This window comes from Babylonia areolata, chromosome 26, assembly GCF_041734735.1.
Source record: "Babylonia areolata isolate BAREFJ2019XMU chromosome 26, ASM4173473v1, whole genome shotgun sequence".
Classification (NCBI taxonomy): Eukaryota; Metazoa; Mollusca; class Gastropoda; order Neogastropoda; family Buccinidae; genus Babylonia; species Babylonia areolata.
Genome location: NC_134901.1, coordinates 41,056,756 through 41,072,719, shown reverse-complemented (window position 1 = coordinate 41,072,719; position 15,964 = coordinate 41,056,756). Strand labels below are relative to the sequence as shown.

Genomic DNA, 15,964 nt, shown 5'->3' with positions numbered 1-15,964 from the left:
GCTTCTCTGGAAAAGCTTGGTTTCCACTTCGAGGTGTGCATGACTTTATGTGCGGGGGTGTACCACACGCCATCGTGACTACTGCCATGACCTTGACCTCAGTGTCTTGATGCCGACAGCAGTGCAGGCTGCCTGGCCAGTATGGACATGCTACATTGGTCATTTAGTCAAAGACCTTGATGGATTGAGAAAAAAAAAAAATATATATATATATTGACATCAGTGCATGAATGCACATTTCTCAAACATAATACCTTAGCATACACATAATGTCACAGTAATGTTACTAAAATGATAATACTAAAACTGATCAACTGATTCAAAACTGTGGGAACATGCACACACACACACACACACACACACACACACACACACACGCTTCCACAAGCACCCACAAGCTGACTCAATCACTTCCCGATTATCGACTGAACCAACCCCCCCTCTCCCCACCCCCCTCTCAAATCTCCCCTTACCTCCTTCCTACCTTCCCCACCCCTCCCCCCAAAAGAATGAACCAGAAAATATTCCATGGTAAAAGTTCTTGTTGTAGTTGTCTCATATGCTTTTGCTTTTACACATGACCTTGCTTTGCTTGCTTTGGGTTTTTAACTTTGTTGTTGCTGTTGTTGTTGTTTCCTGACATCTGTGAAGAAGTCGCCGTCAAAACACCCAACACTGTTGCCAACCACTCGGCGACAGAGTCCCCATAGAGAGACACGAAGTAAAAGTAGAGGACACGACGCCACGGGGGTGACGCGCGCCAAAGCTGATTGCTCCTGCAGGCAGCGCTGGTCTCTCAAAAAGTCTCCGGAGGACAGCCGAGCTGTCGTGGCCTCAATAGAGGCCGCAGCCTCGCAGGTTGTTTGCTATGATGACATCGGTCACCGCATCAAACACAAACTGAATGTTGTTAGTATCTGTCGCACATGTTTGATGGCAGTAGATTTCTTTTTGAGAACTCTTATTCTTGGCTTCAAACTGAGCTTGGATGTAGGCAGCTGCTTCTTCATACGTCTGTTTCCCTGGAAACCACAAACACACACACACACACACACACACACACACAGGCGTCAGTTGGAAAGGAGGTGAAGGCACTAGCCGGATGGTCCAGTTTGGAAAGACACATCTGAAGTAAACATGCATTACATTCACAACTCTACTGCTAGCAAAAAAATGTCTCAGTTTCTGATGTGCTCAAAATAACCAGAATTCTTGTTATCAGCTGTCACCAAGCAGGATGTACAAAGCCATACCTCAGCTGAAAAAAAGATCAAAGCACACCTGTACAAAGCAAAACATGCAGCATGGTCAGGATCCTTTATGTGCCCAGCACCTCCAGTCAAACAAAGAAAGCTAACAAAGCACATACTGACCAGTGAAATAAAACAGTTTCAGGGACATTCTTTCACATTTCCACCACAAATAAGCAAATGCTCAAAACAAGACACAAATCCTAACAAATAAATTAACGTTTTCATTTCCCACACACCACTAAAAACATAATGGGTACTTCCCACAAATAAGCGAACGCACAGACATGTATTCTCCACAAACAAGTAAATGCATAAACAAATATTCCCAACAAAGTAAATGCATAAACAAGCATTCCCCACAAAGGAGTAAATGCATAAACAAGCATTCCACACAAGCAAGTAAACACATAAACAAGGCTCTCAGCTGGTGACATCTGTGGTGCAATACAGGTAATCCCATACAATTCAATGCAGTGAGTGAGCTGATTAAAAAGGACATTTTCCCCCTAAAATCAGATCAGATCAAACTAACATACCATGACCCACTGGTGCAGATTACAGCTTTCCCCCCTAAAATCAGATCAGATCAAACTAACATACCATGACCCACTGGTGCAGATTACAGCTTTCCCCCCTAAAATCAGATCAGATCAAACATACCATGACCTACTGGTGCAGATTACAGCTTTTCCCCCTAAAATCAGATCAGATCAAACATACCATACCATGACCCACTGGTGCAGATTACAGCTTTTCCCCCTAAAATCAGATCAGATCAAACATACCATGACCTACTGGTGCAGATTACAGCTTTTCCCCCTAAAATCAGATCAGATCAAACATACCATGACCTACTGGTGCAGATTACAGCTTTTCCCCCTAAAATCAGATCAGATCAAACTGACATACCATGACCCACTGGTGCAGATTACAGCTTTTCCCCCTAAAATCAGATCAGATCAAACTATCATAACATTACAGCTTTCCCCCCTAAAATCAGATCAGATCAAACTAACATACCATGACCCACTGGTGCAGATTACAGCTTTTCCCCCTAAAATCAGATCAGATCAAACTAACATACCATGACCCACTGGTGCAGATTACAGCTTTTCCCCCTAAAATCAGATCAGATCAAACTAACATACCATGACCCACTGGTGCAGATTACAGCTTTTCCCCCCTAAAATCACATCAGATCAAACTAACATACCATGACCCACAGATTCCAGCAGGGGTCTGATTCCCTGACCTGTGCAAACTTCCACCCCAGCTCGCGTGAAGAAACCAAAAGTAGCTGTGACTGACTAGCAGTGACTCCCCTTAGTGTATTATGTCCCTTCCGTGTGCCTTTGCAGCACCCCTCCTTGACAAACAAAAGCCGTCAGTATGAAGATGAATACCTACCAGTCTACTCAGGAAAACAAACGATGAGTGCCCTCTTTCACAAACTTGAGCAGTGATGAAGAAGACCAATACCTACCAGTGTACTTTGGAAAGCAAATAATGAGAACCCCCTTTTTGACAAACATAAGCAGTGATGATGAAAGACGAATATCGACCAATGTACTTAGAAAAGCAAATGATGAGAGCCCTCTTTGACAAAGAACACCAGTTAAGATGAAGATGAAATACCTACCAGTGTACTAAGGAAAGCAAATAATGAGTGCCCCCTTTCACAAGCATAAGCGGCTAGGATGAAGATGAATACCTACCAGTGTACTCGGCAAAGCAGACGGTGAGAGGCGACTTTTTGATCTTCTCCTCAAACAGATCCTTCTTGTTGAGGAAGAGGATGATAGAGGTGTCGGTGAACCACTTGTTGTTGCAGATGGAGTCAAACAGCTTCAAACTCTCCTGCATACGGTTCTGCAAGACACGGGTCAAACAAAAGATGACTGTGACCGTGTGACTTCAAGATATGCACAGTTTGTTTTTTTATCGTCGAGAGAATCTTAATTAAGACCATGTCACTTCAAGATATGCACAGTTTGTTTTATCGCCAAGAGAACCTTAATTAAGACGATGTCACTTCAAGATATGCACAGTTTGTTTTTTGTCATGAGAATCTTAATTAAGACCATGTCACTTCAAGATATGCACAGTTTGTTTTTTTTATCGTCAAGAGAATCTTAATTAAGACCATGTCACTTCAAGATATGCACAGTTTGTTTTTTTTATCGTCGAGAGAATCTTAATTAAGACCATGTCACTTCAAGATATGCACAGTTTTTTTTTTATCGCGAAGAGAACCTTAATTAAGACGATGTCACTTCAAGATATGCACAGTTGTTTTTTTTATCGTCGAGAGAATCTTAATTAAGACCATGTCACTTCAAGATATGCACAGTTGTTTTTTATCGCCAAGAGAACCTTAATTAAGACCATGTCACTTCAAGATATGCACAGTTGTTTTTTTTTTATCGTCGAGAGAATCTTAATTAAGACCATGTCACTTCAAGATATGCACAGTTTTTTTTTTATCGCGAAGAGAACCTTAATTAAGACGATGTCACTTCAAGATATGCACAGTTGTTTTTTTTATCGTCGAGAGAATCTTAATTAAGACCATGTCACTTCAAGATATGCACAGTTTGTTTTTTGTCATGAGAATCTTAATTAAGACCATGTCACTTCAAGATATGCACAGTTTGTTTGTTTTTATCGTCAAGAGAATCTTAATTAAGACCATGTCACTTCAAGATATGCACAGTTTGTTTTTTGTCAAGAGAACCTTAATTAAGACCATGTCACTTCAAGATATGCACAGTTTGTTTTATCGCCAAGAGAACCTTAATTAAGACGATGTCACTTCAAGATATGCACAGTTGTTGTTTTTTTATCGTCAAGAGAATCTTAATTAAGACCATGTCACTTCAACATATGCACAGTTTCTTTCTTTTTCTTTTTTATCTTTCTTTTTTTTATTGTTAAGAGAATCTTAATTAAGACCATGTGACTTCAAGATATGCAGTTGTTTTGTTGTTGTTTTTTAATTGTCAAGAGAATCTTAATTAAGACCATGTGACTTCAAGATATGCAGTTTTTTTGTTGTCGTTTTTTATTGTCAAGAGAATTTTAATTAAGACCATGTGACTTCAAGATATGCACAGTTAGGTTTTTGTTTTTTTTTGTTTGCTTTTTTGTCAAGAGAATCTTAATTAATATTAGTCATTAAAGTGTGAGTGTGTGTGTGTGTTTACATGCGTGGATATCCATGGTGTGTGTGTGTGTGTGTGTGTGTGGAGATGAGGGTGTCATAAGTGTGTGCCAGATTTGTGGTTGGTGACAGCAGGTCTTTCTTTACTGAGCACTGTTTACGTGTGCACTGACTTTGTGATGAGAAACGCACACTTCGAGTGCAGGCTGGCAATACAGTTTGTGTTTTACATCAAAATGTGTAGGCGCACGGATACACTAAAAATACCTTTGCATGAAGATAATCATTTGTCAATGATTACATGATGCATCATCTCGTTTCCTCCTACACATTAGCAACATGCCCTTCTGTCCATATAGGTACCAATACTATCTACATTTTTCTGTCCATATATGTATCGCTGCTAGATCTTTCTGTCTTCTTCTTCTCCGTACGACAGTTTTACCCCACCATGTAGGCAGCCATTCTCCGTTTTCGGGGGTGTCTTTCTGTCTATACAGGTACGATTGCTATCTACATCTTTCTATCTATATGGGTACCAATGCTATCCACATCTTTCTGTCTATATAGGTACCAATGCTATCACCATCTTTCTGTCTATAAGGGTACCAATGCTATCTACATCTGTCTATATGGGTACCAATGCTATCTCCATCTTTCTGTCTATATGGGTACCAATGCTATCTACATCTGTCTATATGGGTACCAATGCTATCTACATCTTTCTGTCTATATGGGTACCAATGCTATCACCATCTTTCTGTCTATATGGGTACCAATGCTATCTACATCTTTCTGTCTATATGGGTACCAATGCTATCTACATCCTTCTGTCTATTTGGGTACCAGTGCTATCTACATCTCTCTGTCCATATGGGTACCAATGCTATCTCCATCTTTCTGTCTATGTGGGTACCAATGCTATCTCCATCTTTCTATCTATATGGGTACCAATGCTATCTACATCTTTCTGTCTATATGGGTACCAATGCTATCTACATCTTTCTATCTATATAAATACTAATGCTATCAACATCTTTATGTCTATATAGGAACCAATGCTATCTACATCTTTCTATCTATATAGGTACCAATGCTATCTTCATCTCTCTGTCAATATAGGTACCAGTGCTGTCGTAATGTTTCTGTCCATAAAGGTACCAGTGCTGTCTATGATGTTTTCTGTCTATAAAAGTAACAATGTTATATTAACATTTTTGTCCATAAAGGTACCAATACTACCTATATATTTCCGTCCACAAAGGCACCAATGCTATCTACGTGTTTTCCTGACCTTGAAGGGCAGAAAGTTCTTTCGAAGACTTTTCCAGCTCAAGAAATAGTTCTCTCATTTTTTTTCCCAAAAAACTTTTATCCAAACTTCAAAACAGCTCAAGAAATAGTTCTCTCATTTTTTTTCCCAAAAAACTTTTATCCAAACTTCAAAACAGCTCAAGAAATAGTTCTCTTATTTTCCCCAAGACTTTTACAAACTTCAACAACTCTGTAGGAGCCCTGCATAAACCCACCACCCTCTCTAGCTTACAATAACTTAACAGGACAGGCGTGTTACTCACTGTTGTTTCATCTTCGTGTAACACCTGGTCGTATTCACTCATGGCCACGCAGAAGATGATGGCCGTCACGTCCTCAAAACAATGTATCCACTTCTTCCGCTCCGAGCGCTGGCCTCCCACGTCAAACAATCTGCACACACACACACACACACACACCGCTCCCGTATTTAACATCAACCTATCTGAACGCACACAAACCACTCCCCACATCTAACAATCTGCGCATAAACCACTCCCATACTGAACATCAAGCTATCTGCACACAAACCACTCGCATATTTAACATCAACCTATCTGCACACGCACAAACCACTCCCGCATTGAACATCAAACTATCTGCACACATACCACCCCCACATCAAACAATCTGCACATAAACCACTACCACATCAAACTGTCTGCACACACTCACACACAACGCCACTCCCACAGCAAAGGGTCCAAGCAATGTACATGCAGTTTGTGTTTCAATCCTTGTATTGGCAACTGGTGGGTTAACCTATTCAACCCCAGGGAATATCAGCCTCGGCTGGCGTCCCTGAAATATTCATGGCGAAAAAATGTACTGAAATCAACTGGTTTTTTCCTCCAAATTGACGTGTGTGGACACTGCCTGAAATACTGCAGATATCAGTTCCCTTTGCTTGCGCTTTAAGCATAAGTAGGAATGCAGAATCCGTTTTATTATTTAAACAAATTTGATCCCCAAGCCGTGCTCTGGCACAGGGGCCAATGAGTTAAGGCTGTCCATTTTTGTGATCTCTGTGGTCAACAGATGGAGCAATAATGGTGTCCATTTTTCTGATCTCCCAGGTCAACAGATGAGGCAATAAAGGTGTCATTTATATCTCCCAGGTCAACAGATGAGGCAATAAGGGTGTCATTTATATCTCCCAGGTCAACAGATGAGGCAATAAGGGTGTCATTTATATCTCCCAGGTTGACAGATGAGGCAATAAGGGTGTCATTTATATCTCCCAGGTTGACAGATGAGGCAATAAGGGTGTCATTTATATCTCCCAGGTCAACAGATGAGGCAATAAGGGTGTCATTTATATCTCCCAGGTCAACAGATGAGGCAATAAGGGTGTCATTTATATCTCCCAGGTCAACAGATGAGGCAATAAAGATGTCATTTATATCTCCCAGGTTGACAGATGAGGCAATAAAGATGTCATGTATATCTCCCAGGTCAACAGATGAGGCAATAAAGATGTCATTTATATCTCCCAGGTCGACAGATGAGGCAATAAAGATGTCATTTATATCTCCCAGGTCGACAGATGAGGCAATAAAGATGTCATTTATATCTCCCAGGTTGACAGATGAGGCAATAAAGGGGTCATTTATATCTCCCAGGTTGACAGATGAGGCAATAAGGGTGTCATTTATATCTCCCAGGTTGACAGATGAGGCAATAAAGGGGTCATTTATATCTCCCAGGTTGACAGATGAGGCAATAAGGGTGTCATTTATATCTCCCAGGTTGACAGATGAGGCAATAAAGGTGTCATTTATATCTCCCAGGTTGACAGATGAGGCAATAAGGGTGTCATTTATATCTCCCAGGTTGACAGATGAGGCAATAAGGGTGTCATTTATATCTCCCAGGCTGACAGATGAGGCAATAAAGGTGTCCATTTTTCTGATCTCCAACATCAACAGATGGGGCAACATGCTAGTGCTTGAAACCCCTTCATATATGTGTATACACACGCAGAAGGTCAAATGCACATGTTACAGACCCTGTAACCCATGTCAGCATTCAGTGGGTAACAGAAACAAGAACATACCCAGCAAGCACACTCCCGAAAATAGAATACTGCTGCCTATATGGTGGGTAAAAATGGTCAAACACAAAAAAGTCCCGTCACAGATACCAGTAAACTTGTGAGCTGTAGCAGCTGAACAAAATAAAAGCCCCAATCATCCTCATCTGTCATGTGGAGATTATTCTCATGCGTCAGTCTGCACAAAATTCCTGCTCCCTCATCATGCTTCTGTCACCTTCAGACTTTTAAAAGTGCCCCCTCATCAGCCGTGCCAACAGGGGACACAATGACCATACACCTTTGCTCAGCATCTTCCACATCTTCGGCCTTCACACACAGTCCCCCGCCCTCCCTCCTCCTGCATGCCAGACGATCTTGGAAATAAAAATCATGTTTGTTTTATCTTGTTTACAGCTCAGCTGACTGTAGGGGGTACAACTTTCAAGTCCATTCCTTGAGCATTTTCCTTCAAGAGTCTTCACTGGCTTCAAACAGAAGAAGAATCCAGTATGTGCAAGGGGTATTAATTAAAATGACATTCAATCATAAGCCACTTAACATACAAAAATCACAAAAAACAATGGCGGCTCACGCATGTTCTCTCACACACCCACCAACACGCACACCACCACACACACACACACACACACTCACACACATACCCCCCCCCCACCCCCCACGCCCCCACACACAGACGAGCTAAAAACAACACCACACACAGTAAGTAAGTATGGCAGGATGACCTCTCTTCCTCGCACACGCTTACACCACTGACAGCAACATTGTTCCCACCTTCCATAATTGACACACAATCAATAAATGACCCCCGGACAGAACTAATTAACCCCAAGACCTCTAATCATCCTGATGCCATCCCCGTGACAAAACTAGTGGACTGACCAAAGCCAGCAAAAGAGTAACGAAGCAACAGTCCCTTGTAGGTCACAGGAGCACTGTGTGTCGCTGTCAATGTCGTGTCTGTTGCTGTAATGTGTGTGTGTGTGTGTGTGTGTGTGTGTGTGTGTGTGTGTGTGTGTGTGTGTGTTGGGGCTCATGTACGTTTATGTCTATTTGACTGTGCTTTCATATTTGTGAAACTGCATGTTTGGTGCATATCTGTTAAGCATATGTGTGTGTATGTGTGTGAATGTGTGTCTGCATTTTTTTTAACATTTATTTGCTTATTTATCATCATTGTTGTCTTTTTTTTATTTATTTTTTTATTTTTTATATTTTTTTTTATTTTTATTTTTTAAATTATATTATTATTATTTATTTATTCATTTATTTATATATTTATTCATTTATTTTTTTTTTTTTTTTTTTTTATTTTTTTTTTTTTTTGTACGTTTATAGTTGACTTCATCAAGTTTTTGCGCCTTATACATATTATTATTAGTAGTAGTAGTTCTTTTTTATGTATTTATCTTTTTTTTTCTCTCTCAAGGCCTGACTAAGCGCGTTGGGTTATGCTGCTGGTCAGGCATCTGCTTGGCAGATGTGGTGTAGCGTATATGGATTGGTCCGAACGCAGTGACGCCTCCTTGAGCTACTGAAACTGAAACTGTTGCTGTAGCCATTGCATCTGATTGCGTACAGAATGCTAACTGCATCACATATTTTGCATCAGGAAGGAAGGAATTTTTGTTTAATGTCCCGTCACACATATCGGTGATTGAAGACATTTTGTAAAAGTATTTATGAATACATCTGAGTATTATCAGTTAGAAGGGGTGGGAGATGTGGATGAATGGAGGGTTTGGGGAAACTGGGCAAATGAGGGTAAAAATGTGGGTGAAATTTGAAAGAAAAACAAAACAAACAAACAAACAAAAAAAACCCTCTAAATACAGTTACAGGAAATTACTTAAAGGACTTCGTAAAAGAGAAGTCGTTAAACTGACAAGCGAAACAACTGATAATGAATGCAAAAAGTCAAAAACATCAACGTTCTCAGTCACTTGTGAAGACACACTTTCGTGTACAAAAGGCTTCATCAAGCTACAGTGAAAAATTATATGCTCAATTGTCAGGTTATTAAAGCATATACACTTGACATTAGAACAATACTTGGTCCGTAATGAATTTGATAATAGTCTGAGAGCTAAGCTCAGAATTGGTCTGCGAATCGGACCAAAGTCTGAGAGAGTCAACTGACGAGGTTTTAGACTTGAATTCAAGCACCTATAAAAGTCTCTTTCTAGTATATTGCTTATTTCCTTGTATGACAATGGGCAATATACTTTTATACTATCTATATGATTTTTTGCTCCCCTTTTTGCTGCCCTATCTGCTTGGTCGTTATAACGGAATCCAGTGTGGGATGGTATCCAACAAAAATCAACATTTGTACCCTTCACAAATAGGGAGTGCAATAAATACCTAATTTCAAAAAATAAATCTTCTCTTTGATTATTCTCAAAAAGGAGCAAACCTTTTAAGACAGATTGAGAATCAACACAAAATAGGATATTACTTATTATGATTGGTATATCAACAAGATGATTTAAAGCCATAAGGATGGCCACCAATTCAGCTGTAAAAATTGAATGTCCCTTACCTAAATAATATGATTTTTCTGGTTTTAGGTCAGGAATGACAAAAGCAGATCCTGCACTGCTATCATCCAGGACCGAGCCATCAGTGTAAACTTTTAAATGATAATCAAAATTTTCTTCTAATTCAATTCTGACAGATGCTGCTATTATATGTGGAGATTCTCCTTTTGTTGTGTCAGAAGCACATATGTTGACGTTTGCTTTTGTTAACTCCCAGGGAGGGACAGGTGGCACCAGAACACGAGGTGCCATATCATGCAAATCAATGTCTGAAGAATTTAAAATATCTGACACATATGTGCGAATGGTTTGTAGATTTGAATTATTTTGTGCATTTTTTGGAAAATCAATATCAGACCTAATATTTAATTCCTCAAAATCATCCACTGCTGTACATCTCACAATATATTTAGCAGAACTTAATTTTCTGATTTCATCTAGTGGTAGAATACCCGCAAGCTTATAGGCTTCTGAGGTCTTAGTATGCACAGGTACCCCTAAAGCCAGTTTCACAGCTTTACTGTCAATTATTCGCAGCTTCTTTAGGAACGTCGGCGGGGCAGAAAAGAAAATTTCTTGACCGTAGGTCAATCTTGATCTTACGAGAGATGTCGCTAAATGTAAAAGAATTTTGGAGTCTTGTCCCCAAGGAGAGTGACTTACAATTTTTAAGAAATTTAAACTTTTAACTGCTTTAGTCACCATGGAATCAATGTGTTTCTTCCAGTTTAGTTTTGAAGTAAATAGGATCCCAAGAAATTTGATTTCCGACTTGAAAAATATTTCACGTCCTCCTAAAAAAAAACGTGGTAGTTTGCTGGGATTATAACCATTATTAAAGAGGATCAAATGTGTTTTTTCTACAGAAAACTCAAAACCATTAGATTGCATATAGCTACTCAGTCTATCGAGTTCACCCTGAAAATGTTTCTGTACATAATTTATGTAATGTAGGCTTGTCCTTTTCCTCAAGGATGTCTGAATCCATATAGCAATATCATCAGCATATTGAGCCAGCTTGGTAGATGATGAAAAACATGTATGTAAATCATAAAGCATAATGTTGAACAACAATGGAGAAATAATGGAACCCTGCGGGATTCCCATGTTTATAGGCCTAGAGGTTGATAAAGTTACTCCCACTTTTGCCACTATATATCTCCCACTTAAAAAGGATTTAACATAGTCATAAACATGACCCGACAGACCAATTTGTTTCAGCTTAAATAACAGTCTGCTATGCCACACTCGGTCATAAGCTTTAGTAAGATCGAAGAAGGACGCAAGGATACTTTTTCGCTTAGAAAACTGTTTTTTAATTTGGGTAGTGAGACGGGTCAGATGATCAATTTGCATCAGTTACGCGAAACATGTCAACATTTATTATCCTTGTTTATGCTACAATCACTATAATTGTGGGGTTTGTGACACTGTTGTGCATTAGAATGATCTTTTATACTTTATATATATATATATATATATATTTTATTCTACTCCTGTGATTTATTAGTCATTGTCATTTCATTGTTAGCACAGCTTGGACCCCTGCCACTAAACAAGGCCATATCGAGGCTGGAAACGTACGCCAGGTCCATCCCACTTCATTAAAAGAAGAAACAACAATAAAACAACATATAAACCGGATAACACACTGACGCATTAATCCTTCTTGATCCAGGTTCATTACAGCAGCTGTTTAAAAAAAAAAATTAAAAAAAAAAAAAAAATTACAATTGCATGTTCATTTTTTCTAACAATACATATATTTTGATGTATTACATGCCTTTGGGTGCAACTGAAAAGATTTTTGGCCAAGCAGAGCAAACCAATAGGCCTAGTTTGCATCAGTTTGACATGGTACAGTATATGACACCAAAAAGATTATTTCATAAAATGAAAAGAAAAAAAAAAAAAGCAAAGGAAAATAGAAATGGGTGCAACTTGGGAGTCAATGTACCATGTTTTGAGTCACACATAAATGTGTGTACACACACACACACACACACGCACACACACACACACACACACATATGCACATACACACACACACACACACACCACCCCCTCTCAAAAACCCCATCAATGGACACCCCACAACAGCAGCACTGCACACCCAGGATACTTACTTGAAATTTAAATTCTTAAAAGAGAAGTGGACTTCCACGATGCCAGTTGTCTTGACTCGTGTTCGCAGAATGTCCTGTTCTATTGGCATGTAGTTCTTGGCTCCTAAGCGGTCTAAGTCATCTAAAAAGCTGCAACAGTCACCAGAAATGAATACACAATGAGGCCTGGAGAACAAATGATGAACAAAAACTTCTTCTTCTTCTGCGTTCGTGGGCTGCAACTCCCACATTCACTCGTATATATGCGAGTGGGCTTTTATGTGTATGACTGTTTTTACCCCGCCATGTAGGCAGCCATACTCTGCTTTCGGAGGTGTGCATGCTGGGTGTGTTCTTGTTTCCATAACCCACTGAACGCTGACATGGATTACAGGATCTTTAATGTGCGTATTTGATCTTCTGCTTGCGTATACACACGAAGGGGGTTCGGGCACTGGCAGGTCTGCACATATGTTGACCTGGGAGATCAGAAAAATCTCCACCCTTTACCCACCAGGCACCTTCACCGTGATTCGAACCCGGGACCCTCAGATTGAAAGTCCAACGCTTTAACCATTCAGCTATTGCGCCCGTCAATGAACAGAATAATAGTCAAGAGTGGTAACTCTCTCTCCATTCACAAAGCACATGGAGAGTTACTCACCACTCTTTTCTATTTATAAGTCAGCGCGCGACAACCAGGTTGTCATAAGCTATGGTGACACACCTGCATAGGACAAGATACACAGCAACAACAGACTGAACACAATGAGTTATGTGGTAAAAAACACAGCGCAACACAACACAGAACGCCAGCAAGACTAAATAATGAGTGGACTCGACACACATCAAATTTCCAAAGTGATAGGTACCCCACCCGTATCAAGAATTCTTGACTCGGTAGGAAAGTTGTGCTTATCCTCCTCATACTTATGTATGATTAAAAGTAATGAATAACTGACCTGCATGACTGCACTGACTGACTGGAAAACCATTGACTGTCATTTAATGAATCAATTCAGTCAGTGACTAAAATAAATAAATAAATAAATAAACAAAAAAAAGACAATCACACACACCCCTCTCCATGCACACATACACTTATGTGTGCATGCACACACATGCTCACACACTTGCACACACACACACACAAAACAAATCCTGAGCTTAACTTGGCTTAAGGTTAATGGCCAATATGTCTTTGAATTCAGGTCTCATGTTTTGTTGTTTCTCTCTCTCTCTCTCTCTCTCTCTCTCTCTCTCTCTCTCTCTGTGTTTGTGTGTGTGTGTGTGTGTGTGTGTGTGTGTGTGTGTGTGTGTGTGTGTGTGTGTGTTTGTGTGTGTGTGTGTGTGTGTGTGTGTGTGTGTGTGTGTGTGTGATTTTTAAGATGAATATCTGTCTGTCTTTCATGTCTGTATGAGGAAGGGCCAAAAAAGATAGAAAAGAAAGAAGTGATGATCAATTATTTTTGTTGAGCTTTACGACAAACATTACCAATGATCTCTTTCAAGGCATGTTATGATAATGATAATGATAATGCCTATGACTGTAACACTTTCAGACAAACACCCATTTCTGTTTGTGCTTTTCCGACATACTACCGAATCATGGCAATGACAATAATGATTCCTAATGAAGCATTCTAAGACACAGAGATGCCAATCCCTTTCAAGTGTTTTGTAGGAACAGTCAGGAAATTTGGTAGGAACACTGGAATTCTGAGCCACATCAGCAAATGCACATTTTGGACAAATGATTTGGCTGATTGATCCACTCAATGCTGTTTCAATGTAAAGTTTCAAGTTTCAAGTTTTAATTATCCTTTCACTCCTACTGGAGTATGGAGGATTACTGCAAAATAATCTTTTCATGCCCAGAACAAACATTTCCAAATACACAACAATGTCACATAAAAGTTGAGAAAACACAAATTTCTTTTAACTCCAAAAGTGTAGCTAGGCAACATTTGCAAATCTAATGATCTTACTTTACAGCTAAAATAACTTTTTTTGCCTCCTTTGAGCATATTACAAAAATTAAAAAACGATTCTGGAGACAAATATTTTTCAGGAACATATCTATTTCGTAACTGATCATAATTGGGACATTCCATTATAAAATGAAACTCATCCCCAATCACAGACATGTTACAAACCTTACAAAGCCATAACTCTTGTGGTGTGCCTTTGTGTCTCCCTGTTTCTATTTCCAGCTTATGATTACTACTTCGAAATCTGAAGAAGCTGATAACATAATTATCAGGCATTTGACACACGATTAGCTGAGCATCATCATGTGACAGCAAGATTAGTAGTGACTGCCCTGGCATGATCAATAGGTCTAGAGCATCTGGGTAATGTTACCACAGGAATGCATGTGACCAGGTGTAACATCAGAACAAACTGCAATCAAGCATAACAAAATCTGGCGAAATCATAACAGTTGGCATCTCTGGAGAAGTATCAAAAGTCTTCAGAATGCTAGAGACAAAAAAAAAAATCAGCACACTGACTATTTTGCAGAGTCGTTGAGCTGGTACTCATTGGAGCGACCGAAGCACTCCTGGACCCCGCTGTCGGCCCATAGCCTCTTCATGGCCGCCAGCAGTTCTTCTGAGAAGGGCTCAGTGTCCTCCATCCGTGCTATCACGTCCAGCACCATCTTGGCGTCAGACTGTAACACAGCAATAATGATGATGACAATGGTAATCATAACAGCGACAACAACAGCAATAATAATAATAATAATAATAATAATAATAATAATACTTTGAAGGAGGCCCAACGCTCTGCTCATATCACGGATTGATATAAGCTTACATTTGGGCCTACAGCAAAGTGCCAGCTGTATAATCAATGGTTTGTCTATGTGGAGTGATGGCCTAGAGGTAACACGTCCACTTAGGAAGCGAGAGAATCTGAGCGCGCTAGTTCGAATCACGGCTCAGCCGCCAATATTTTCTCCCCCTCCACTAGACTTTGAGTGGTGGTCTGGACGCTAGCCATTCGGATGAGACAATAAACCGAGGTCCAGTGTGCAGCATGCACTTAGCGCACGTAAAAGAACCCACGGCAACAAGGGTGGTTCCTGGCAAAATTCTGTAGAAAAATCCACTTCGATAGGAAACAACAAATAAAACTGCACGCAGGAAAAAAAAAAAAGGGTGGCGCTGTAGTATAGCAATGCGCTCTCCCTGGGGAGAGCAGCCCGAATTTCGCACAGAGAAATCTGTTGTGATAAAAAGAAATACAAATACAAATATTACAATGCGAAGCCGTTTACAGCTTAAGTCTTTTGTGAAAGGCTATGGCTCTCAAACTAGGAGGCAAGATTGCACTGGCTCTTTTAGTGCTGCAGCCTTGGGGGCTAGGTGGCCTTTGGGAACCATCCCAACATCAACTGTCCTAAAACCTTCTTGGCCGAGAGAACGGGGATGTAACTTGGGCAAGACACACTCCACGATAATCAAATTCTAGCCCAGATAGTCGGGACAGCAGTTGCCTCCTATGCTGTTCTGATGGTCATAGTCGGACATGAC

General features: G+C 40.0%; 1 protein-coding gene across 1 annotated transcript in view; it reads right to left on the bottom strand.

The window, feature by feature from the left end:
* Positions 1–184: 184 nt before the first annotated feature.
* LOC143300749 (guanine nucleotide-binding protein G(o) subunit alpha) overlaps positions 185–15,964 on the bottom strand; it is an 81,272-nt gene continuing 65,492 nt past the window's right edge. The window contains exons 4-8 of the mRNA XM_076614655.1: positions 14,939–15,099; positions 12,447–12,575; positions 5,991–6,120; positions 2,969–3,122; positions 185–1,022 (exon numbers count right to left, since the gene is read on the bottom strand). Of these exons, the coding sequence (XP_076470770.1) occupies positions 835–1,022; positions 2,969–3,122; positions 5,991–6,120; positions 12,447–12,575; positions 14,939–15,099 (762 nt within the window). The 3' untranslated portion in view covers positions 185–834. The remainder of the gene's footprint in view (positions 1,023–2,968; positions 3,123–5,990; positions 6,121–12,446; positions 12,576–14,938; positions 15,100–15,964) is intronic.